This window comes from Morone saxatilis, unplaced genomic scaffold, assembly GCF_004916995.1.
Source record: "Morone saxatilis isolate NCDOM2014 unplaced genomic scaffold, NCSU_SB_2.0 Contig9, whole genome shotgun sequence".
Lineage (NCBI taxonomy): Eukaryota > Metazoa > Chordata > Actinopteri > Moronidae > Morone > Morone saxatilis.
In genome coordinates, this window is record NW_023340268.1 from 10,529,468 (window position 1) to 10,551,570 (window position 22,103).

General features: G+C 39.7%; 4 protein-coding genes across 5 annotated transcripts; all 4 read right to left on the minus strand.

The window, feature by feature from the left end:
* Window positions 1-70: 70 nt before the first annotated feature.
* Window positions 71-7,265, minus strand: mtdha (metadherin a). Its single transcript, XM_035681043.1, has 12 exons — window positions 6,842-7,265; window positions 5,987-6,085; window positions 5,628-5,739; window positions 5,186-5,353; window positions 4,945-4,995; window positions 4,527-4,691; window positions 3,878-3,958; window positions 3,659-3,730; window positions 3,261-3,388; window positions 2,849-2,959; window positions 2,651-2,726; window positions 71-2,495 (listed from the first exon to the last, which is right to left on the minus strand). The coding sequence occupies exons 1-12, from the start codon at window positions 7,190-7,192 to the stop codon at window positions 2,428-2,430; spliced, it is 1,482 nt and encodes a 493-aa protein (XP_035536936.1). The 5' UTR covers window positions 7,193-7,265; the 3' UTR covers window positions 71-2,427.
* Window positions 7,266-7,562: 297 nt separating this feature from the next.
* On the minus strand, window positions 7,563-11,739 carry rrm2b (ribonucleotide reductase M2 b). Its single transcript, XM_035681044.1, has 9 exons — window positions 11,573-11,739; window positions 10,780-10,944; window positions 10,375-10,491; window positions 10,102-10,235; window positions 9,439-9,533; window positions 9,189-9,322; window positions 8,665-8,769; window positions 8,375-8,488; window positions 7,563-8,134 (listed from the first exon to the last, which is right to left on the minus strand). The coding sequence occupies exons 1-9, from the start codon at window positions 11,648-11,650 to the stop codon at window positions 7,982-7,984; spliced, it is 1,095 nt and encodes a 364-aa protein (XP_035536937.1). The 5' UTR covers window positions 11,651-11,739; the 3' UTR covers window positions 7,563-7,981.
* A 218-nt stretch (window positions 11,740-11,957) lies between these two features.
* Window positions 11,958-15,781, minus strand: LOC118342699 (nuclear transport factor 2-like). Of its 2 annotated transcripts, none has more exons than XM_035681321.1 (5): window positions 15,619-15,781; window positions 14,270-14,390; window positions 13,869-13,940; window positions 13,571-13,669; window positions 11,958-12,263 (listed from the first exon to the last, which is right to left on the minus strand). In XM_035681321.1, the coding sequence occupies exons 2-5, from the start codon at window positions 14,372-14,374 to the stop codon at window positions 12,147-12,149; spliced, it is 393 nt and encodes a 130-aa protein (XP_035537214.1). In that variant the 5' UTR covers window positions 14,375-14,390; window positions 15,619-15,781; the 3' UTR covers window positions 11,958-12,146. The 2 variants fall into 2 exon arrangements, with proteins under 2 accessions (XP_035537214.1, XP_035537213.1); XM_035681320.1 differs by lacking the exon at window positions 15,619-15,781 and adding an exon at window positions 15,168-15,214.
* Window positions 15,782-16,040: 259 nt separating this feature from the next.
* On the minus strand, window positions 16,041-19,863 carry bloc1s4 (biogenesis of lysosomal organelles complex-1, subunit 4, cappuccino). The gene is made up of 5 exons (XM_035681982.1): window positions 19,457-19,863; window positions 18,276-18,347; window positions 18,073-18,174; window positions 17,244-17,378; window positions 16,041-17,021 (listed from the first exon to the last, which is right to left on the minus strand). The coding sequence occupies exons 1-5, from the start codon at window positions 19,772-19,774 to the stop codon at window positions 16,923-16,925; spliced, it is 726 nt and encodes a 241-aa protein (XP_035537875.1). The 5' UTR covers window positions 19,775-19,863; the 3' UTR covers window positions 16,041-16,922.
* Window positions 19,864-22,103: the final 2,240 nt, after the last annotated feature.

Here is a 22,103-nt window from a genome sequence, read left to right on the forward strand (position 1 = left end):
GTGTATAGTGACAGTAAAGGCATTATATTCTACTCTATTCTACTCTACAAAAAAAGCATTTCTATGACAATGTGATATCAAGCATGTCTCATTTATTTTTCATTTTCACCAAACAAACAGAAATATCATTTTTATCTCCTTGTTAAACAAAATCATTCACATCACCATTTCCTAGTGACAAGTATATAAATACATTGATTGAATCAATCGTAAATCATCAGTAAAAATTAAACAAAGGGCGCCTGAAGCCACAGCGACATATCATTTTGTTCTATCAGGTCTACCAACACCAGCTGATCAACACCTTGAAGCACTAAGGCTCTTTGCCTACAACAACGGACTCCTGTTAATGTCCGCTAAATTGGATGCCCACAGAAAAGCTGCAACTTGTCTCATTAAAAAAAGCTATTACAGTATATACACCGAGTGGTACTCCAGGACCCAAACTAACAGTTAAAGCAAGAAATCGTTCATTTAATTTCATGTACACAAGTACTATTATCAAAGTCATGCAAGATGAAATTAATTTCTGACATCAAAACTTGCAATTGGATGGAAACTATAAAAAGGGATGCCAATGCACTTTCTATACAACTACAGGTTAAGGCAATGGAATAAAATTCCTTTTATATATGTGTAATTGTGTGTGTGCGTGTATCTTGTTTAAAACCAACTTTCATGTGGAAGTAAAGCTGCTCCATATGTATATGTATGTCTTCATTCTCAATTCGTCAAAAAAATCCCCCATCATACATCCTGGAAGTCATGTAACAACCAAAAAAGTTACACATTTCACATTCCGCAAAAAGGTAGTAAAAAAACAATTCATCGACATCAAAAAGGAACTCCACATAGCCGTTTGCACAGTGCAATCACAGAACTGGAAAAAGCCCTTACAATCTGTACATATGGCATGGCTTTCTCTAGCACAAAAAACTGAAGAAAAATGTTTTTTTTAAAAATCAATTCTCTAAAAAAAATCAACACACAGTCTAGTCAGATAAAGACAGATGCACTCAGAATGATAAAGGTAGAGGGACAACACTTAATGGTGCTACTGCTTTATCAGATAATCCCACTACTCCTTTACTTCACATTAGTGCCTCCTGGTGGTTCAGATCAGTTACTGTGCTCTCTACACCAACAGTCCCCACTGTGAATCCTGGATCAGTTTACATTACCTGCTCTGATCCATAAGTCATGAATCAGTGACGTCTGAGCTGTCGGTGTGCTCCAAACTGCCATAGTTTCAATAAAATCTGACTAAATACACAGCTTCAGTGCAGAGCTATGTTTCTCCCCACAGCTGTGAAGCGCAGGCATTAGTGTATCTAACCATATTTTGGAAAAACAATAAATGTTTAGATCACATGGATGGACAGTGAAGAGGTGGATTACGCTGCACGACTGGTTGTGGAGAAGTTTCTATGGAAAAGATACTTTTTTTTTGGCTGTGAAACTTCTCACCACTGTCACTGACACAGGATTCAACCTGACCACAGCTGCCACTCTTTCTGATGGAGCTTTTATACTCAAAAGAAAAGTCAAATCTATCTTAACACAACAGTCATATGCAATCTGTGCGCTTAAAGAGTTATAGGTTGCTGATTTCTGCTGTCCATACTGGCCGTGCACCGACACCTTCGTAGAGCGACAACGCTGCAGGAAATGGGGTAGAAAATGCATTTTAGGTGCAGTCTTATGTTATTAGCCAAAACTAATATAAGGCTTTGTGTAAGTTTCTCATCAATAAAAAGAAGAGTGGATTTTGCAGTTGCTCTATGAGGGCATCACTTCATGGCCAGAATGGAGAGGGGAGATAATTACAGCAACCCTTAACTCTTTCAACGTACATATGGGCACGTGAGAGTTGTACTGAGACAGACTTATATATTCTGATCTGAGACCAGCCCTCACATGCAGCTTGCTCCCACACATTTCAGTAATTGATATAGGAGCAGCAGCAGCAAGGTAAACAAAACAAAGTGCAATATTCTGGGAAGCAAAAATCACATGTCTCTTTTAACTAAAATTTTCATATAAACAAAAAAAATAAAAATAAAATCTGTTTTGTATTTTTGGATTAACAATTATAAACACACGCACGGAGGGGAAGAAACACTTTTGATGCCTTAAAAAATAATTACATAAACACGTACCTCCACTGCAAGTCCACATCCCCAGAAACTCCACTCTGGTTGCAGTGTAGCAAATAGTGCAAATTAGTTTTAAGATTTCAGTCCATAGGACCACATTTCACCACTATATTTAGCCAAGCAGGTAACACCCACTGCTTGTTTTCTTTTTGTTCCGGTAACTGATAAACTGCTGATGTGTCTCAGAAAGAAACTCTGTACCTGGTAATTATTGCATGTGACACTTTTAACAATCATTTGCATATGCTTTGTAGGGACCTGTGATGTGACTTCATGTTTCTTTTCGGGCCTTTTTCTTCTGGGAGGGCTTCGGAGGCTCAGCAATCTGCTCAGACTTCTCTGCAAGTAAATTAAAAAGGAAAATTAACAATAAGAAAGTTGTATATAGAACCATCCCCCTTTTAAACATATAGACATGAAATGCAGTGTGCTTAAAAGAAATGTGTGGAAGAGTAGAGAGTCTGGATAAAGAGTTCATAGCTGTTGAAACCTACTCTGAGAGGAGGATATGCTGGGATTCTGCTTTTTGGAGGCCGGCACAGGAAGTTCTTGGGGTGCACTGCTCACCGGCTACAATCAAACAAATGCAATGACGTTACCAAAAGAGGGAGTCTTTCATTTCTTATAACATTTTTATACTTTTGTTGTGCAAGATATTCATTTGATGGCTTGATGTTTCTTTTATTCCTTGCCTGAGCCTCAGTGGCAGTCTCCTCTTCAGCTTTCTTCTTCTTTTTTCTCTTCTTCTTGGATTTGGATGCTCCACTGGAGGGATCCTCGGTGTCCTTCTCATCCTCTGATAGCTGCCATATCAAAAACAGACATTCAGGTTGTTTGAAAATTAAAAACATAAAGTAGTGTCAACAGTGGTGTCTATGGCAGAAATTAATCTGTGTGTGTGGAGCTAATTTGTGGGATGGACACCACATAAAGATATAAATCAGCAAAGAGGATGAAAGGATTTCAGTTTTTTTTTTTTTTTTTCCTATTTTGGCAAATGTTTAACATCTTGACTTTTGTGTTGCTTCCTTAACGGTGTGCCGAATAACGCAAAAAAGCATTCTTAAAATGTTTAGAAACTGGTATAATAAGTGTCAGTAAAACCTTGTGGGGGACAGGTTGTTCCTTTGGTGGAGGTGCTGGTGTCACCAACAGAGGGGGCTCTTCATAGTTTCCCCAGTGCTCTGCTGGGGCGTTCCAGTCGGAGCTGGGGTCCACTGCTGCTATTCCATCTTTTAAAAAAAAAGAAAAATCACATTTACAGAATTAGATACAAAATTACAAATTCAAATGTAATAAAACAAATAAGAACAAGAGCATATAAGGATATATAAATGGATACTTTTGGATCCCTCTAAATCAAAACGTATGTATTTAATTTAAAGGTTTTTTTAAAGACCTAAGATTAGGGTTAAAAATTATTGGCAGCTTTTACATTTTAGTAATGATTTGCAGTTATTTAAAAGGTTGTGTTATGTGGGATGGGTTGCTGAAATACTCACTGAATCCAGACCATTCATCATCAACATCAGCGTGGCTCGCCAACTGCATCTCCATTGAATTTGACATTGGTTCTAAAGGAGACGGATTGTGATTTGACATTGTGATTTGGGTAATTGGGTTACTTCGACACTGAGCTATTGAAGTAAAGTGGAAAAACTACATCAGACATTTCTGCATTGTGACTGGGTGATAAATCTAGCAGTTCACACAATACCAACCTCTGGTGTTTCGACCCAGCATGGACAAGGACACAGGGTTGAGGTCAGCCTTTATTCGGCCATCAATGCCACCCCAAACCGCTGGCGAGAGCACACAGAAACACAGATTATATGGTTGAAATGCTGCTCTGTCAAACACTGGAGCTCAGATCAGGCCTCAACGTTCATTCGGTTACAGTATACAAAGACATTCCACAGTCTAAGCAAATAATTTAATCACTGCACGCATGAGGCTTTTATTAGATTCTATTACAGATTATTTCATTGTGCCCAATTTCAGCACTTTCGTGTGACAGCTTGTTGTGTTTTGCTCACTACTGTCATTTACTTGACATACAAAGTGGCACTATTACTGTAGGCTGTCTTGGCACTGTGGCACTGTGAAAAATGCTGAAACAGACACAAATGATATTGCATAATGAAAGCTCTGAACACACTGCTAATCCAAATATAGCTTTAACTGTGACTGTTGAGTCCCCTAAGGACAAAAAAAAAAAAGGTCCTACACTATTCACTTGACATGAATGTCTCAAACACCTTTACAGCTGAAAGTCAGCCCTTTCAACTCAAAGTCACTGCATTGTAGATTCTGCAGTGTTATACTCTACTCTCAATATTTATATTTCTGTCTACCCAGGTCAGGTGATACCTTGCGGCTCCTGTGCCCAGGACTGGCGTTTAGGTGGGGCCCTGTAATGTGTAGATGTACTCCACTTGGTTCCCTCCATGAGACCCATCTGTCCAGGGATCTTCATGGAAATGTCAGTCAAACCTCCACCATTGACTGAAGGCTCCTCTCTCCAGCTGGTAGACACTGAGGAGACAGACACTGGGGTAAATCAGTATTCTAGCAAATTCTGTATTTTGGAGTGAAGACAAAACTTCAGGCTTGTTCATTTACTACACCCAGGGAAACTTTTATGTATATCCTCTATTTAACTGTGATACTAGACAAAGCTGTACTCTGGAATATATGACATAAGAAAAATAAACAAAGAAAAGTCAAGCTATTTAATAGGTTTCCCATCTCACTAAGAAAAAATATAATGGTTTAGCTTTGTCTTTACCAGCTCCACTGGCTGCATCCCCTTTCCCAGTGGCTCTTGAATGCAGGGACTCTGAAAGAAGTGGGGAAAAAACTGTATGAGTAACATGCAATATTACTGTTGACATCATGTGCTATATACTATTATACTACTATACAGTATTTGCTTAGACCTGTCTGTTAAATAAATGTTAAATCACACTTTTAATGATAGGCCAAAGCCTTAGATTACCAAATGTCCACATAATAACATGTGCTAGTACCGTGGTTTCCTCTGTTCTTCCTGGTTTTGGTAGGCGCTGGGGCAACATGAGCCTCCACATTTCCCTTTGGAGCCTCCACCCCTCCTGGACTACCAGAGTCCTCAGAGCCCTTGTCCTTTCTACGCTGCTGCTTCTTCTCTCGGTTACTGACTTTGGTCTCCCATGCGCCTGGTGGACACAAAAAAACAACATCAAATTGTTAGGTGACTTTGAGTGTGTGCAGGGCGATAAAAAAGAAGTATTTAAAATGGTTGATTATGGATGAAATTTGGTTGATTATTTAAGCCAGAGGCTGGCTACAGGAAGAGGACTGCATAATGAGTGTACTAAGTGAAGCTAACCAAAACAGTCAAGTAGGCTGTAAATACAGAAAACACGAGGGGCGTGAAACAGTCAGTTTGGAAGTGAGAACTTATTATGAAATTTCCCCGATGAGTCTTACCATCGTCAGGTTCCTTCCCGTCATTTGTAGACACGTGCTGAACCGGTTTCACATCTGTCTTGGTTTTCTTCTTGTTCTTTTTCACCTGCACTGGGGCCTGTACCTCATGCACCTATGGAGAGAGAGAAATAAAAGTGATATTGAAGTATGAGGATATCCTTTAAGGCCATGCCACACTAGGAAATCTGACAAAGAGTGACAGTGGAGTTTCAGATATAGTTTACCAATAACAAAACTGTCTTATAATACAGAGCGAGACCCAAGAAACACTTGGTGCTGCCTTGCCCAGTCTGCCCACCAACAACCACCCCCATCAGTTTCAGATCCCCTTCGTTTTAGCAGCAGCTGCTCAAACATACCTTCTCAGTTTTGATCTGCGGGGCTGGCTTGGAAACTGCCTCAGTCACTTTAACTTCCTCCTGAGGTACAGCCACTGGTTGTCCGTTGGATTGATTCTTCTGGGGGAGGAAGACAGACATCAGATAAACAACATGATGTTGATGATCCAGTAATATAGCAAAAATGACTTACCTAAAGTCTGATAGCATTGGCAGACTAATCTCTATAACATAACTATATCTGCTACATGAACGTACGTTTTTAAAAGAAAACTTACATTGCTGAACCAACTAAAAACAAGATCCACTGACTTAAATAATTGTTACGCCTCACTACAAAGACTTTTAGCTGTGAACTGAATACCAAACGGAGTCCGGAACTTGTGCTGCAGACTGAATAATGTGTGAAAGCCTTGCAATGTTCACACTGTTAACACAGTTTATTAATCAGACGTGAAGGCAAGCAGTAGCTATGCTGTAATGCTTATCGTATAAGAGCTGGCTAACGATAATGTTTTCACTAAACAGCGTTAATTGAACTTAGCTAACAATCATTAGTGGCTTTGTCAGCTGGCACCATGACTCGTTGTATATTTAACTAGCTAGCTGGTTTATTCGTGGCATTTTCTAAGTGGGGCACATGACCCATGCATAGCTTAATTGTGTTGTTTGAACAGATTCCTGGTGTATGAGATGACCAAATTGGTCAACTAATAAAACAGCAATGAGGATAAATGTATAAATTAGCTCAAAGCTAGCCAACGCTAACTAGCCGAGCACTTTCGTTTAGCGTTAATCGTTTCTACACCAATGAACGGAACCATTTGTTGTGATTGGCCCACCGTGATTCAGCAGCTTCAACACTGTCCACGGTACCTTGTCAAGCGTTTTCTTCTTGTTCCTCTTCTTCTGTTCTTCTGGTTTGGCCGTTTTAGCTAAATTGGCCTTCTCGGGCTCACAGCTGCCTCGGATGACCGGGGATCCCCGCTTTTTCGCGACGAGCGCCCCGCCACAGACGGCGGCGGCCCAGGACAGAGCGAGCAGCAGCAGCAGACCCACCGCGGCCGTGGACAGGATGACCCACGTCGGGTACAGCTCGGGCTCCAGACCCAAATCCACCCCGAACTGAGCCCGAACAAACCCCTGCCCCGAAGACAGGACCTCCTTCAAACGGCTGGAAAGCAGTTCAGCTTTTTCCAGCGCGAAGCCTCGGAAGTCCCCAGCCATCTTTCCAAGTAGCTAAAACACCAGCTAACTGTTAGCTGTCATCAGCAGCATCCGTGTGCTAACGGAGGAGTGGCTAATGTAATCCGACCGTTGGCAGGAATCAGTTAAACTACAGTTGGTAGGAAACAAATACTAACGTTACTTTATTGTGTTTCAAAGCAGCAGCATTAACTATAGATTACAGGATTAGGCCACATCTAAATCATGTATTTAAGACATTATAATAACCAACTACTCGCCGACATTTTAAAAATAAGGCTATTTAATTAAATTGACTCTCTGGTGGCTGTGTGAGTAGATATTTCAGCACAAATAATAAAAAAAAAAAGTTTCACAATAAAAAAATTTCACAATAAAATAAAAAAAAAAATCATTTTACAAAACATTTTATTGTACATTACACATGATGTTAAAAACTAACCATAGAAACTAGCAGCCAGAGCTGCAGACCCAATAAAATATATCCCAGGTAATGAACCGTCTCCAAAAGAAGTAGAGAATAATCTCTCCTATCACACCACTCATAATTTATCTTGAACATGTTGAGGTCAATCATGAGCAGAGCTTGTAAAGTCCATTTGTTCACCTTATTCCACTTAACAAACTATAATGACTAATTGATTCTTGGTGTAATTCTCAGTGCCCCCTTGCCAGAAACTTGTACAGCCTTGACCATGTATTTCTCATTTGTAATACTGTGATAGTATTGTAACAAATCCGTTTTTGGTCAATAACTGTTAAAAAAAATAAATAAATAAGCAGGTAAAATGTAACAGTGTCATTTCAGTTTCAGAAGTCTGCATCTAGAGTGAATTCAGAGTCCATCATGCTTGTCATAACTCCAAATCGCTGATACTCTGCGACTCGTTTCTCGAAGAAGTTGGTTTTCCCCTCTAGTGAGATGGACTCCATGAAGTCAAATGGATTTTCGGCCAGGTATACCTTTTGATTAAAGGCGAGGAAAAAAAAAAGAAGCAAACACAAAATAGAATCCATTAACACATCTTGATGTTATTAAATTACATTTCTTTAGTCAATTATTGTGTAAAGCATATGTGTTTAGTGGTCATTTTTACAGTTGCAGTCAGTCTTCCCAACCCAGTAATCCTCCATTTTAACACAACACCTACTAGAATGTAAATCACCATTTGGCTTTCATTATATCTATTTTAATATTATTACCTTGGCCTGTCCGAGGTCAGAGAGAAGCCGGTCGGCCACAAACTCAATGTACTGCTTCATCAAACAACAGTTGATGCCAATGAGATCCACTGGCAACGCTTCTGTCAAAAACTCCTGCAAAACCAAACATTTGTTTTTATATATACAGAACTGGTATGGCCCCAACTGACTGTTAAGCTGCTACTGATTTATTGCAATGGGAGTCAGTATAGACAAGGTAAACAGGGAGTAACAAGCAGACATTCATATACTGTATACATAACAATATATTCTCTGCAACACTTGCTGACCTGCTCAATGCTAACAGCTTTGGTGATGATGTCCTTCACCCGGTCCTCTGATGGCTTTTTCACCAGGTAGCTGTACAGCAGGCAGGCAAAGTTACAGTGCAGGCCCTAAGAAACACATCAATATACATGTCAGAATAGTTATATAAAAACAGAGAAGATCAGCCGTGAACTGTTTTCAAATGCAAACTGTGAACATATTTACCATCCAAACAAAATGAGCCACACCTACTCTGAAGATGTTTAAATAAAAAAGTGTGGATAGAGGAGTTGAACCAGCCAGCAGTCACATCAGAGGACTGGCAAGTAATATAATATAAACAGTAATATAATACAGTAACCTCAGAGTTAGTTGAATGGCCTGAAAGGAGAGGAAACATGTGCACAGCCAAACCTCTACGCTGAGATCAAACTTAAGTTTGCTTTCTCATTTTGTACACTACTGTATTTTATTTCAGTTGCTCTCAAAATTGAGGTTCTTTTTACAGTTTAAACCACATGTCTTTTGGTTAGTGATTTCATCTCACCTCATCCCTGCTAATCAGCTCGTTGGAGTAGGTAAGGCCAGGCATTAGTCCTCTCTTCTTGAGCCAATAAATGGCAGCGAATGAGCCGGAGAAGAATATTCCCTCCACTGCTGCAAAAGCCACAATTCGCTCCCCTGAGGGCAAAGTGTCAAAACTACTATTTACTACAGATAAACGGAAAGTCCCCACTCTCTCTCTCATTATGATGTGATACAACAATATCATGTTTTGAATGTTGTATATTCCTTACCAAATGTGGATTTGCTGTCACTTATCCACTTGAGCGCCCAGTCTGCTTTTCGTCTCACACAAGGCATGGTCTGAGTGGCGTTAAATAAGTAGTCCCTGAAACACACAATTAATAAAACAGCCCTAAAAATATAGCAAATATATATCAAATACAGTGCCTTTATGGAGACCCAACAATGAATTGTGCCTGAACACTGTGTTAAATGATAATGAAGTTGAATTGTACAAACATAAGACACAAAAAGTGGAAGAGAGTCAAATGCATGCAGAATAATACATATTGTAAAAATTAACCTGTTGATTCAGAGGCCATAAAATAGTTGTCTTCCTAGTCTGTAGCTACATGGAAGCTGCTGCAGTTGGGGATGCAACAGAAATAACCACAAAGTGGTGTAGACATTGTCTGTGATGAACAGGTGCAAGTCTTACAGTTTGTTTGGAACCTTCAGAAGATTAGACATACAGGGAGAAATTGTCTGTATGTGGTTATGTTCTGGCTCCGAAAGCACAGAGGAAACTACATTTTTATATCCTGCTGTCGTTCTGAGTTCTTCTAAATTGTGCTTAATTTACAAAATACACCTTTCACCAGCGACCTGCTTTTGCATGTACGTTTGTCAGAGCCACTGGGCATCAGAAGGGAGGGACAACAAAACAAACTAACCTCTCCTTCAGGTCCCTGATGTAAGTGTTGATGAGCATGCTGTACATCTCTGAATGAACGGTCTCTATAAGGATCTGGAAGCTGTAGAAGGAGCGTGCTTCAGGGACCTGCACTTCCTGGCAGAACCTCTGCACCTGTTAGATGAGACATAAACACAATACATTTTATATGTGACTTTACTGGGTCATGCTCAACAATTGTGCCCCTCTTCAGAGGCATTAACCCTACAAAACAACAGTTACAACCGAGTGACACCCCTCTGACCCCTCTCACCAGGTTCTCGTTGACGATACCATCACTTGCAGCAAAGAACGCTAGGACATGGGAGATGAAGTGTTTCTCTTCAGGCTTCAAACGGTCCCAGTGTGCCAAATCTTTGGACAGATCAACCTGAAAAACACAACATCAACAGTATATTTTAAAATACTGAAAAGTATTCAGAGCTGTTTACTTGTGACAGGCTACGGTGAACGACAGTGTTTCTTTTAGTTGCCTTTGTATATCATCATATCATATATTTGTAATTTAACTTACTTCAGTAGTATTAGTATATACATTTAGTCAATCAAACTTTTTTTTGTACATATTTGAAGCGATGATGAGTGTGTGATTGTGGGTTTTTCCCATAAGCCAGCTGGTGAAACACAAGAATTAAAGTACATTCAAACTGATACCTACCTCCTCCACCGTCCAGAAAGACGCCTGTGCCTGCTTGTACATCTTCCAGATGTCGGGGTACTGGATGGGGAAGACGACAAACCGTCTGGGGTTTTCTCGGAGCAAAGGTTCATCCTCTGTCTCTGAACTATTTTGGCAGTCTGGGTCTTTATCTTTATGGCCACCCTACAAAGAGCCAGAGCCCAGTAAGTAAACAGTAATTAGTAAAAATGTGTCAACATGACATCTGACTGATATTTATGGTTTAATGGCTAAATTTGGGTTTGTCAAACGTTAGCAGCATGTCAACTACGGCTTCAGACTGTTTTAACCACGTTTTAACACATTGTACCTTTAATTACAAAATAGCCCAGTGCGCTTGCGCATTAACTCGTAAGATCCAAAACAACGGGCATATCTTATTTAAACGTCTAATATAAGGCTTATGTGTGTTTATAAAAAATATTGTCATTGCTAGCTTTTATCTTATCACATTGAATCAATAGTTATTCATTTTAATCGACGTTGTATCCGACAACAACCTATCGTTACACCGTCACTACCAGTTAGCGTAGCTTACACGAGCAGACGAGGCCAGTCTCCATGCGGCTAAAATGTTGGTTTAAAGACTTAACGTTAAATTGGCAATAACCTGCTTCTTTATTAAAAACTCTAACCTTAATGTTACAGTACGAAGCTGAAACGCCTTTATTTACCCGAAGGTCTCCCACTCTCGAGTGAGATGGACACACTACCATTACTGCAATTACTTTAACCAAGTAGTTATAACAGCAGCTGTACTGAAATCGCTTACCGATTCTTTAATTTGATCAGATTGTCGGTTTATTAGATCCATTTCCCGAGAAGACGTCCTTTTCCCAGTCGGTGTCATTTAGTTTGGCTCTAGCTACTCCTCCGTATCACATAACCTTGCGTGGATGCAGCTGTAGCTTTGTTGGTTAAACCATTTAAACTGACACACACACACAAACACAGAGGAGTGTAGCGCCTCTAGTGTTCAATCACCATAAATGTTGTATTACAAAACCATAAGACCGACAAAGTTTAGATGACACAATACCATGAAGATTTTACTACTCACACTTCACTCACAATATGAGTCATTATACCGCAACCTTTGTCATGTGCGGAGGGGGAAGGATGAGTAATAAAACAACACAAGGGGAAAGTACAGTTAGTTCAGTCTGATAAATGCTTTTTATTTGACAGGAATGTAATTTGACATCTTTAATACAATTAGCCTGCTTATATATGTATTGTAAACATAAGGGAATTGCATATAATTCCTTTTGTTTTCAATGACAGCAGGGCTACGGTATGAATTCAGAGCTGGATGTCAATCTAGGTGAGCCAACAAATCCAGGTCGCTAGACTGGTATGTTGTGTATCCCCAACCTGAACACGTCGTTTGTGCACGCCCATGCACAGTTCTGTGACTTCAGCATAAACACTTGATGAAAGGCCATTGGTGGATCGTCATCTACCTGTTACAGAGAAGGTTTTGGAAGAATTTGAGAGTATAATGATGAGAAAACATAACTAAGGCAGAAAATAAACCTTGTATGATGGTTTATTTTATTTATTTTTAATAACTCATGGAACATTTGTGATAAAACAAAGGCAATTTTCTACAGCTAGGACAGGAGTTTGATTTACAAGAAGAACGTTGCTCTTTTATTAAATCTAGACAGTAAAAATGTTTTGAGGCAATGAGAATCAGATGCAGCAGGTGTACGGGGCGTTAAATAAATAGCGCCAGGTTATCCCACATAAAACAAAAATGTATTGCAGGTTGTGTATCTGTGGATCTGGGGCCTGCACCACAAAGCTCCACTGTGGTTTTGCAAGATCACGAAGCTGGCTCACTTTTCAAAAATCATCACGCTAACCTGGGGTTGCACAGCTAACCTGCTCAAGAACAGGTTAACTTCAAAAGGAAGCCCGCCCAGTCAGATCACTGGTAAAACGACAGCAATCACAAGTAATAAAGCAATAAAGGTTTTATGGGTCAGTATACTTATTTTGCTGTTCCAGGCTTTCCATGTGTGCATTTTGATTTTAAAACAGAACTTCTAACAAACAGAGGGATAGTTTACCACAGTAAATACATACAATACAAATATAGCTACATTTATAATTGCAAAGTTTCTTTCATCAGACAGGATTCCTGACGGTGTCGATGCTTCACACTCTTGTGCCAAGTCGATTTTGTGACGATAATAAATAAAACCTATACCCTCTATTTCTCTTTTAAGAAAAACAGTCCAAACTAATTAGTTCCTACGAGTAAAAAATGCAACATTTTGGTCGGACAGACACAACAGACATGGAAGCTGGCTTTGGAAGCAGAAACACATACTGTAATAATAAATCCCACACTTATTTATAGCCTTACTTTAACATTTGTAAATTATTGCTAATGTTTCTTACTTACCACATACTTATAGTTATGCGATTGTATACATTTCATCTGGCTGAATATCACTTTTTGTTGCTTTAACCAAATTTAATCTCATATTATATTAAAAGTACTTCCTTCATGGTTCAGAAGATGCTTGTAATTAACGACTCCACCTTCTTTCACATGAACACACTTGCGAATGGATTGGAAAACCCAGAGTTTACTGAGCCACTTCATAGCCAGTTTTGTGATACCAGTCATGCAGGCTGGATAATATTAGGCTCAGTGAAGCCAGTTATGGCCAAGAGACCCGGACCAAGTAGAATTTGCTTTGTAATCCAGGCCCCAGGTGCAGATAACAAAGGTTATCAACAATAATGTAAAAGTTACCTGTAACTGTCCGAACACCATGATGAGGATACAGCTGTCTATCGTGGGTTGGAAGTCTTGTTCTGTAATAATGTGCTTAATACGCTTGAAAGGCAAGCCCTGCAGATTGGAAACAATAGTGTTAGTGGAATGTACACACACACACACACACACACACACACACACACACAATGGACTATAAGCTGCAAGTGAACATTGCTGATCCTTTTTTCTCTGTTACTACTAACCTTCTAGGGAAGCCTACTTTTTACTCTTGTAGATGGTAATTAATACAAACAGAGTGAGAAGAGATTCTTACTGCTAATTTTCCAGCGATGGCTTCTCTCCCAAGAAAAGGTGATCCTTCCCACGTCAAACAGGCTTCAGCAGACTAAGAAAAAATAAAAGGGGCATCAAATGCATGCATGCAATAATTTCTTTTATCATGCCTCAGTAACTGTGATGGAATTTGGTTTGTCAGTGTCAGGGTGAGATTTTTACTTTGTAAAATGTGAACATCTACTAGCCACTGACAGATAAACATTCAAAGTCACCTGCTACTCAACTGTAAATCTTTATTTTGTTGTTTGTTGTTCAGCCAGCCACTTTTATATTTTACCAGCATTTGACTGGTGCTCATTTCCCACCCTAGTCAGTGTTGATGTTCCATATATTTTTATTAAAACAGGCAATTATTAAATGTACACTGAACAAACTTACATATAGGTTACCCAGTCCCATCCTATTGGTATTGTCAAACTGGTTGTAATATTCTTGGACAAAGCCCTCTCCGATCTTTTGCCATATTTCTTTCTCGCCAGCCATGTGTGAAGCTTTGAATCTGTAAAAGAGAAGATCCTCGTCATTAGCAGTCAGTCAAAGATGCAGTACACCGCAGGCTGTTCGCTGATATACAAATAAAACCATGAAAATACTCTATTCGGGTTTTTTCAGGACAGTGTGAACAGTACAAATCACATGGAATCTGATCTTTTAAATTCTGGTTCAGGCCACTTTCATATGTTTTCCACATCAGATACAGGTCTGTTTTATTGGCCTCAGGGTGAACTGTCAGATCAAAATTCATGTGACTTTTCCTTCACTCTACATTAACATTCATTATGCAGATTAGGAGCATCACAGTGGAATCTGATTGGGACCACATTACAAATATAATGTGAACAACCCAAAAAACAAATAATCAGATATGTGCAATAAATCAGGCTTGCAGTGCAGCTTCTGACTCTACATTTAGCCCTCTACTATTACAAATAGGTATGACAACAGTGTGTTTTCTTTCTGGATTAAGACCAATACAACTCTATATGAATGCATAACTTTGGCATGCCTCAGTCTGTGGGACACTTTCAGTTGCGTTTGCACACATAGACATTGGAAAAGTCGTAAATTATTGCAAAACTATGGAAGAAATTCTCCCCAAATATGCTTTGTGTATATATGGGAAACCCTGGGTGAGTTGCTCGGGGATACAGCTGTAAATACACAACTGGAAAAACCCGCGACCTCCTTTAAGTGATGTATTGTCTTATTTATGCTAATCCCGAGGTGCAACGATAAGAATGATAACAATGAGTTGACATAAACAATACAAACTTACATTGCTGAATCTGTTATAAACCAGGCAGCCATGCAATAAACCGTGAGTACGTCCCGAGGCGTAGCGTTATTAAACGTCTGACCACAGTCACATTCATTTTAAAGTTACCAGTTAAAGCTCGATAGAGAACATAAATAAATTCAACATGTTACAGGCGAGCTAGTCCGGAGATCGAGGAGGATAGCTACCTACAGCCGGTGTTAAATAGAAAACTAACCACAACCCCTGTCCACTGTTCAACACCGAGAGCCACCGCCATAAGTTATCCAATAACGTAACTCACGGCTAACGTTACCGTTAGCACACACATTTTCCCGGAAACGCTTAATTCACGGTATCCCCATTACTCTCGTCTCAACAAAACCGCGTTACCACAGCTGGACAAGTTGCTACGGAGAAGCATTTGAATTAAAAAACCCGTACTTTACCGTGTCCGTAAGTTTTAGCTTACTTTTTTTTTTTTTTTCAATCAGCGGGGCAAAGCCAGCGTGGAGACAAATCCAGTCAAATCGAGGCTGATGGGGTTCCCGCTTCCTCCGAGTCATGACGACTTATGACGTCGCTCACCAGCTGACCAATGGAAGACGGAGAACAGTGGAAGTTGTTGCCCTGAGTTCAGCCTGTCAGGAGCTCGTTCTCCCCGACTCTGTACCACGTCCAACATCCACACCTCTAACGAGATCACTAACCCGGTTCGGGAGGCTCGGATTTAGCCCTGTCAATCCTGGTAAAGGAAAAGGAGGCGGGATTTGTAGGCCGAGCACTGCCTGACAAACGGAACTCAGAGGAATAAAGCTCAATACTCATTTAAGGGTTAGGCATTATGGCCAAAAGTGAGCAAGGAGAAACAAACAATAATGGGACATGCAATAGACTCAATGAATCTTTAATGAAAATTTACAAAAACGTAAAACAAAATCAACCTGTAAATAAAAACGTGTTTATTTCTAACTATTATGGCAAATGATGACATAATGAATCATAGCAGTGTGCTGTGTAAAGCCTCGTTGGATGCGTAAGTTTCCTCCAGTTATTGTTCAATCACAGCTCCATCCATGGTTAAAATGTTGATTCGTCAGATAGTCTGACTTGAGAAATGAACACAATTCATCTATAGTGTGCTTTTATTGAAAAGGTGCCCTCAAAGATGTAGTCATCCATAGCCAGTAATATCAGACTATAAAATTAAGTAAATGTTTTGAAATGGAAGACATTAAATGCTTAACTGGATGAGATATTGATATCACAATATTGCTTGGAGAGAGTGATGAAACATAAGAAATACAGATGAATTCCTAACAGCGTGCAGGTCTTTACAAACACCAGTAACAGGAATGTGATTTATAAAAAAAGCTGGGTTAATTCTTCATGTAATACATTAAGATCTTTAGAGCTCCTACTATTGTACCTTCTTTACAGTGTCCTATTGGCAACTAGGATGACTTTGTCCTCCTGACCTGTCAAAAATCCAACATCTGACATTGTTTTCTTCACAAATAGTGAAAAGTAAATAAGACCCATTTAGGCACTTTTAAAATCATTTTGCTACAGTTCAGTGCTTGTTGCTTCCAGGAAAATGACACTCTCCACGCACTTGACTTCCAGTGACTTGTTCAGAAAGGCTACTATTGCTTTGTTGAGGCCACTGCACCAAAAGATCCTCCTGCAATGGATGGCAGTAATAGTTGTCTTTACAGTTTCACCAAATAGGCCTCTGAGGTTAGAACCAAGTTATGTGTTAAATGTTCTAGTGTGTCACTGCTCTGGCTGTGATGTGAAATAATCATCTGTCCGGAACACGCTGGGGACCTCTTGACGCTGATGTGGTGCTGGTCTTCTGGGGCTGGCTGGTTTCTGTGAGTGAACAGACACAAATGAATCCTAATTATCCAATTTCAACAACTACTGGGCTAGATTTTAAAGGTTTATTTGAAAAAGGTCTCAACTCAGTAGGCACAAAACACAGTTTCACAGCATAATTTGCTGGTTAATGTCATGATTGTTAATACGAGAAGACAAACAAACCATAGGTACTGTGCATACAAATGTCAAACTACAAAATTCATAAGCTCTCACATTTAAGAAGCCTGGAACACTCATTGTGCGAAGGATCTTCTTGAAAGCACCCGGTAGTGTTCCTAGTTCTCCCTCTGCCTGCGCGACCTGCTCCTCCATCGCGTTGACGTTGGCTCCCACCATCTTTACAAAGGCCTGCAAGCACATAAGAATAGTATTGCAACATTTTATGAGACAAACATCATTCAAGACAATTCAACATCACACTAAAATAAAAATAAAATATAAACTAATACATGAAACTAAAGGTTTCACATGGCACGCAGGCAAAGAATCTACTGTATCTTTCACAATCTGTAAAAGATTTTAACATTAATTGGATCTTCTTTAAATATGAGGTCGATGAGTGAACCTGAAACAATGTTTGGAAAAACTGAATTAAAAATTGTTCAGTGGAATTAAATAATAGAAAGTAATATAATAAATGATGAAATATTCCATTGCTGAATATTATTAAAGCAACAGCTTTTATAACTTACGATTATTATGTATCATTAGTTACTCAGTGGGGTTAAACATTATTAGGACATGAAAACAGGAACCTACTACACACCTAGACCAGCATTTACTTCCATTTTTGGAGGTGGAGATAGTAAGCCGGTTACCTTGTTCATAATATCTCTCTGTTTCTCCTTTTGTGAAGTGGATATTTCACTTGAATCATGACTAAAAACTGCATGCAAATCCTGTTTACATTGTGTTACATAATTGGTATCATGTTACGTTCATTGCAGAATTGTAGCTGGGAGTCTGCTGTGGCCACAAGATGCCATAAACTGGATCAAGTCAGTAACCCCTTCAGCCTTGCAAAGTTAAAATGATCACTTACCTCTAACTTATCAATTCTTCTGTATATTTGTCTCATTTCATCAGACTTCTGCTGGATTTGAGGTAGGTTTTCATTCACGATCTGGGAGGTATCATTACGGATCTAGAGGAAAAACACAAAAGAATGTGAGAGACAAATGTGCATGTAATTCAACAATAATTAGATGCAGTGCAATAATAATATGTATCGGTGTCTTATCTTACCATATCCAGCATTCCAACAAACTCATCTACTCTTGTCAGCATTTCTTCCAAGTTCTTCTCCAAACACAGGATCTACAGGAGAAATGATTTAAAGAAAAGGCTGTGAAAATGTTGTACACACACAAACTATATAGAAACCAAATATACATCAAATGCATCAAATAAACGGCACCATACACTTTCTGTGCTTTTAAAATCAGTCCCACGTATCAGTTACAGCTGAAATTCAAAAATATGCCTTTAAATTGTGTCAGTGAGGACCACAGGGCCAAAACACAGGGGCCTTTGTCTTCCTACAGAGCCGGCGAGCTAGCTCAGCTTCTTTCTAAACTGACTGGTATCACGCATATCCAGTTAATGTCAACTCAGGAGTGACAGCAATCTGGTCAGTCAGCCATAACATGAGTAAAGTTTGAGAGATATAGTCAGTCCTCACAAATATATAGACTGTCTCCCCAAACTGTTGTTATGAACAGACTTTGACAGTTCAGCCCTTTTCTGTTAGTAACTCTAAATAAGTTTTATTTGAATAATGTTGTGAACCAGAAAACAAGATGTGTGGACTCTTGTCACATGATTTGAACTCAAGGAAGATAAGTCTTGAGTTATGAATCCTTTAATAGGGGGATTTATTTTGTACATTATCTTTAAGTTACCAATATGGTGCTTAAATAAACACATATGTCATTAAATGGGTTGAAGGACTTATTTAGGACTCGAAAATACATTGTCAGGGGTTTGAATTGGACTGAGGACTTTATAACCAATACTTTACACTTACATGTCACTTACAGAACAATGCCTTTGTCCAATCTCTGCCATAAAACATCTCCACGTCCCAGTAAATCAGCAGAGCTGCAGTCATGATGAACCAGAGCCAGTGACGACAGACCACCCTTCAGTGTCACTGCCTGTGTGTCGCTTAGCAACCACTTGTCTTAGCCGTTGCTAAAGAACTGCATAAGTTAACGTTAGCTCGCTAGATTCATTGATTATTATTGACCACGTTGTAGCTGACTAAGGGAGTTATCCTGGAGTACTTCCAAGTGTGTGCTAGGCTACAGCAGCCCGCACAGCTACTTCATAAACAAAGAGCTAACCGTTAACTCAGCTAGTTAGTACGTACAGTGCTTCACACGGCTCGGCGGTGGCTCTCTCGTGTAAAAGCCATCGGCACAAACCTCTTCTCCAGCGGTCGCCCTGATGTAGGAGGAGTAGCTGAGGGCGGTGTGTCTCAGGACCTCGTCGTCCAGCTCTGGGGAGTGCTGGTCGGCTGTCCCGGGCTCCGCCGCTTCGTTGAGGCTCGGGCTTCGAGAGATAACGTTAGCCGCTGCGCCAAAGCTGGGGCTCTGCGACACGGTGCCGCTGCTGAGGATCTCGCTCACCATGGACAGACTGCTCGCACTCTGGGAAACAATGCCGCTGTCTCTGCTGATCTCCGCGCTGGACTCCTCCAGGGGGGACAGAAGACCCACCCTGTCCACTCGGTGATGGTCCATGTCGCCTGTCTGTCTGTCTTTTCTGTGTGATGGAAGTTACTGCCGTGTTTTGCCCCTGTCAACTGACTGGGTCACGTGTGTTGTGCAGCCGACGGTAACTCGTGAGGGTCAAAACAGTGTGGCGCACATTGAAGCGTTGGGAACTTTTAGTTTTTAGCCCACCTTACGATGCTGTGACTGTTAATGGTATAATTAAAGTCAATTAATAAAATACACATTTCCTAACACTCAAACACAGATCACAAACACAATCATTTTGGAAATGTATCATCAAAAATTGTCTTTAAACAAAGCCTTGTAGTGAATAGATAGACAGCGTAGTTCATAATAGGGTGTCAAAAGAATAATCAGCAAAACAAATTACTTTTGAAACAGGAAAACCACAAAACTATGGTGATGAGTCTGATTGTAAAATGTAATTTCATGTCATGATTAAAAAACTCTTTCAAACAAAAACACTCGCAACTCTTCGTGAGAAATTATGCAAATGTCAGTGTTTTATGACACTGATGTTCATTGCCTGTGTTGTACAGTTCATGACAAACCATGTCATTGCAATCTCGGCCAGCAGATGGCGGCCAGAATTACTGTATGGCAATGGACCCTTGTGGTTTGCACAGTGCTGATACAGAGCAGAGGCGTATAGTTTACGCCTCTGCTCTGTATCTGTTTATCATACCTTTCAACATACAAAATATCTAATGGAACAAATCAGCTGTCAAATCAGTTTATTTGGAGAAGATGCAGCAGTGAATTCCCCTCAATACAAAATCTACATTTAGTCACAGGTAAAAGATTTACTTATATTGTATTGGTATGGAGTATTTTTTTGCATCACATCACAAAGAAATTCCCTTCTTTTATGTTGTTTTACTGTAATCTTTAACGTCAGTTTTAAACAGTCTACACTCGAATCTTAAAATTGCTAGCTGAGCATCTGTGTCACATATGAGGAACATACGGTAGTTCTTTCACACATCAGTGCTAAAACTATTTCAAACTACAAGGACCTAATGCATATGCTTTTGCGTTTTTTTCCCGGCAGTGATAACAAAGACTGATTGTATGACATCGAGGATTTTAGGTCTGCCAATACACTCAAATCTGCTGATTACTGGCACAAACTGCAGCCAAAGCAGACCAGTTGGGTGTCAATGATCTATTAGCTGTTTGAGCAGTGTGGCATCTTGAGTAAACACAGCAGACAAACATTCATTAGCAGAGAGGTGAAAGGAGTTTGCTTCTGCTATAGGGCCTCCTGACCCAGGACACAGCTGCATTCCTGCTACATGTCCATGTTAAATATACTGACTGTAGCCAACAGCCAGAGGGTGATAAAGACCGTTTGTATCTGATAAAAGAAAAGTCAACCTTCAGTCTTCACTGTGATGTCTAGAGCTAAGTATTTAGTGATAAACTGGACCTACGTATCCCACATACCTACCATTTATCATGACTGGAGTGAGGTTAAAGTGACAATAAAAAATGCTCTTAATTGTTTATTATTAATAATCATACTATCAGTGATCAGTGTGGTTTTACCTAGTTTGTGTAGGTACTGAGGATTAAAACATCTTCACAGTTTTACTGTAACTGCAGAATGGTAACAACACTACCAGTAATGTCACGCCCCTTACGTCATGTTTTGTGGTTATGCACTCCTCGTCTACAGATGCTTCTGTTGGTGAAGAAATTACGATGTCAGCGTCTGCTCTGATTATTTGCTGTATTTACGGTCAGCAGGGACTCTAGAAAGGAGCTTCTCACTAGGTTCTGATGGGCTGAATCCAAAACTTGATGTTGTGTCATTTTATTTAGCTTTACACCTAAAACACCTCAGTATGTCATATTGTTTGTTCAGCCAGTGTTCTTCAATTAAAAGCAGCATCTACTGTATGTTTAGTAGACAAAGCTTTTTTTTTGCTACGAAAGTTTGGTGAAACAAATTCAAATATAGCAGATTTATGCACCCACAACAAAGAGATGAAATTGAGGATTTAAAATGAGGTTAAACTCAGACAAATTAAATCACACAAACTTTCATCTGTCAGTGAAACACTTCTGTTAATTTTCAACGTTTTGACTCAATGGTCTGTTTTTTTTAACCACTGATGGGCAAATTAACACTTTTGAAGAATATGAAGTTGTATTTTCAAATGAATTTATGCTCCACGTCCTCACAGGTGCAATAGTAGTAGCAATTCAAATGAGAACATCTCCAACGTAGATAAAATTATACAAATGAGGAATGAGCGAATTCCACAATCGAACTCTTTAGGAACCATAAATGTAACTGCTGAACCAAACATCACGTCCCTGGTTATCAAAA

What these genes read in the sequence shown, in the direction of transcription:
- LOC118342699 (XM_035681320.1), bottom strand. Translation starts at nt 15,199, where the DNA reads ATGGCTGCCTGGTTTATAACAGATTCAGCAAT. An exon ending in TGGGACTGGGTAACCTATAT is followed by an intron (nt 13,941 to 14,269) that starts GTAAGTTTGTTC and finishes ATTTTTTCTTAG; the next exon opens with TCTGCTGAAGCCTGTTTGAC. An exon ending in TGGTGTTCGGACAGTTACAG is followed by an intron (nt 12,264 to 13,570) that starts GTAACTTTTACA and finishes TCTCTGTAACAG; the next exon opens with GTAGATGACGATCCACCAAT.
- rrm2b (XM_035681044.1), bottom strand. Translation starts at nt 11,650, where the DNA reads ATGACACCGACTGGGAAAAGGACGTCTTCTCGGGAAATGGATCTAATA. An exon ending in ATCAGGGACCTGAAGGAGAG is followed by an intron (nt 9,534 to 10,101) that starts GTTAGTTTGTTT and finishes TGTGTGTTTCAG; the next exon opens with GGACTACTTATTTAACGCCA. An exon ending in AAGCTGTTAGCATTGAGCAG is followed by an intron (nt 8,489 to 8,664) that starts GTCAGCAAGTGT and finishes TTGGTTTTGCAG; the next exon opens with GAGTTTTTGACAGAAGCGTT.
- mtdha (XM_035681043.1), bottom strand. Translation starts at nt 7,192, where the DNA reads ATGGCTGGGGACTTCCGAGGCTTCGCGCTGGAAAAAGCTGAACTGCTT. An exon ending in GAAGAACAGAGGAAACCACG is followed by an intron (nt 4,996 to 5,185) that starts GTACTAGCACAT and finishes CACTTCTTTCAG; the next exon opens with AGTCCCTGCATTCAAGAGCC. An exon ending in TGATGAATGGTCTGGATTCA is followed by an intron (nt 3,389 to 3,658) that starts GTGAGTATTTCA and finishes TTTTTTTAAAAG; the next exon opens with ATGGAATAGCAGCAGTGGAC.
- bloc1s4 (XM_035681982.1), bottom strand. Translation starts at nt 19,774, where the DNA reads ATGGACCATCACCGAGTGGACAGGGTGGGTCTTCTGTCCCCCCTGGAG. An exon ending in GGGCGACCGCTGGAGAAGAG is followed by an intron (nt 18,348 to 19,456) that starts GTTTGTGCCGAT and finishes TTTCTCCTGTAG; the next exon opens with ATCCTGTGTTTGGAGAAGAA. An exon ending in GTGTTCCAGGCTTCTTAAAT is followed by an intron (nt 17,022 to 17,243) that starts GTGAGAGCTTAT and finishes GTTCACTCACAG; the next exon opens with AAACCAGCCAGCCCCAGAAG.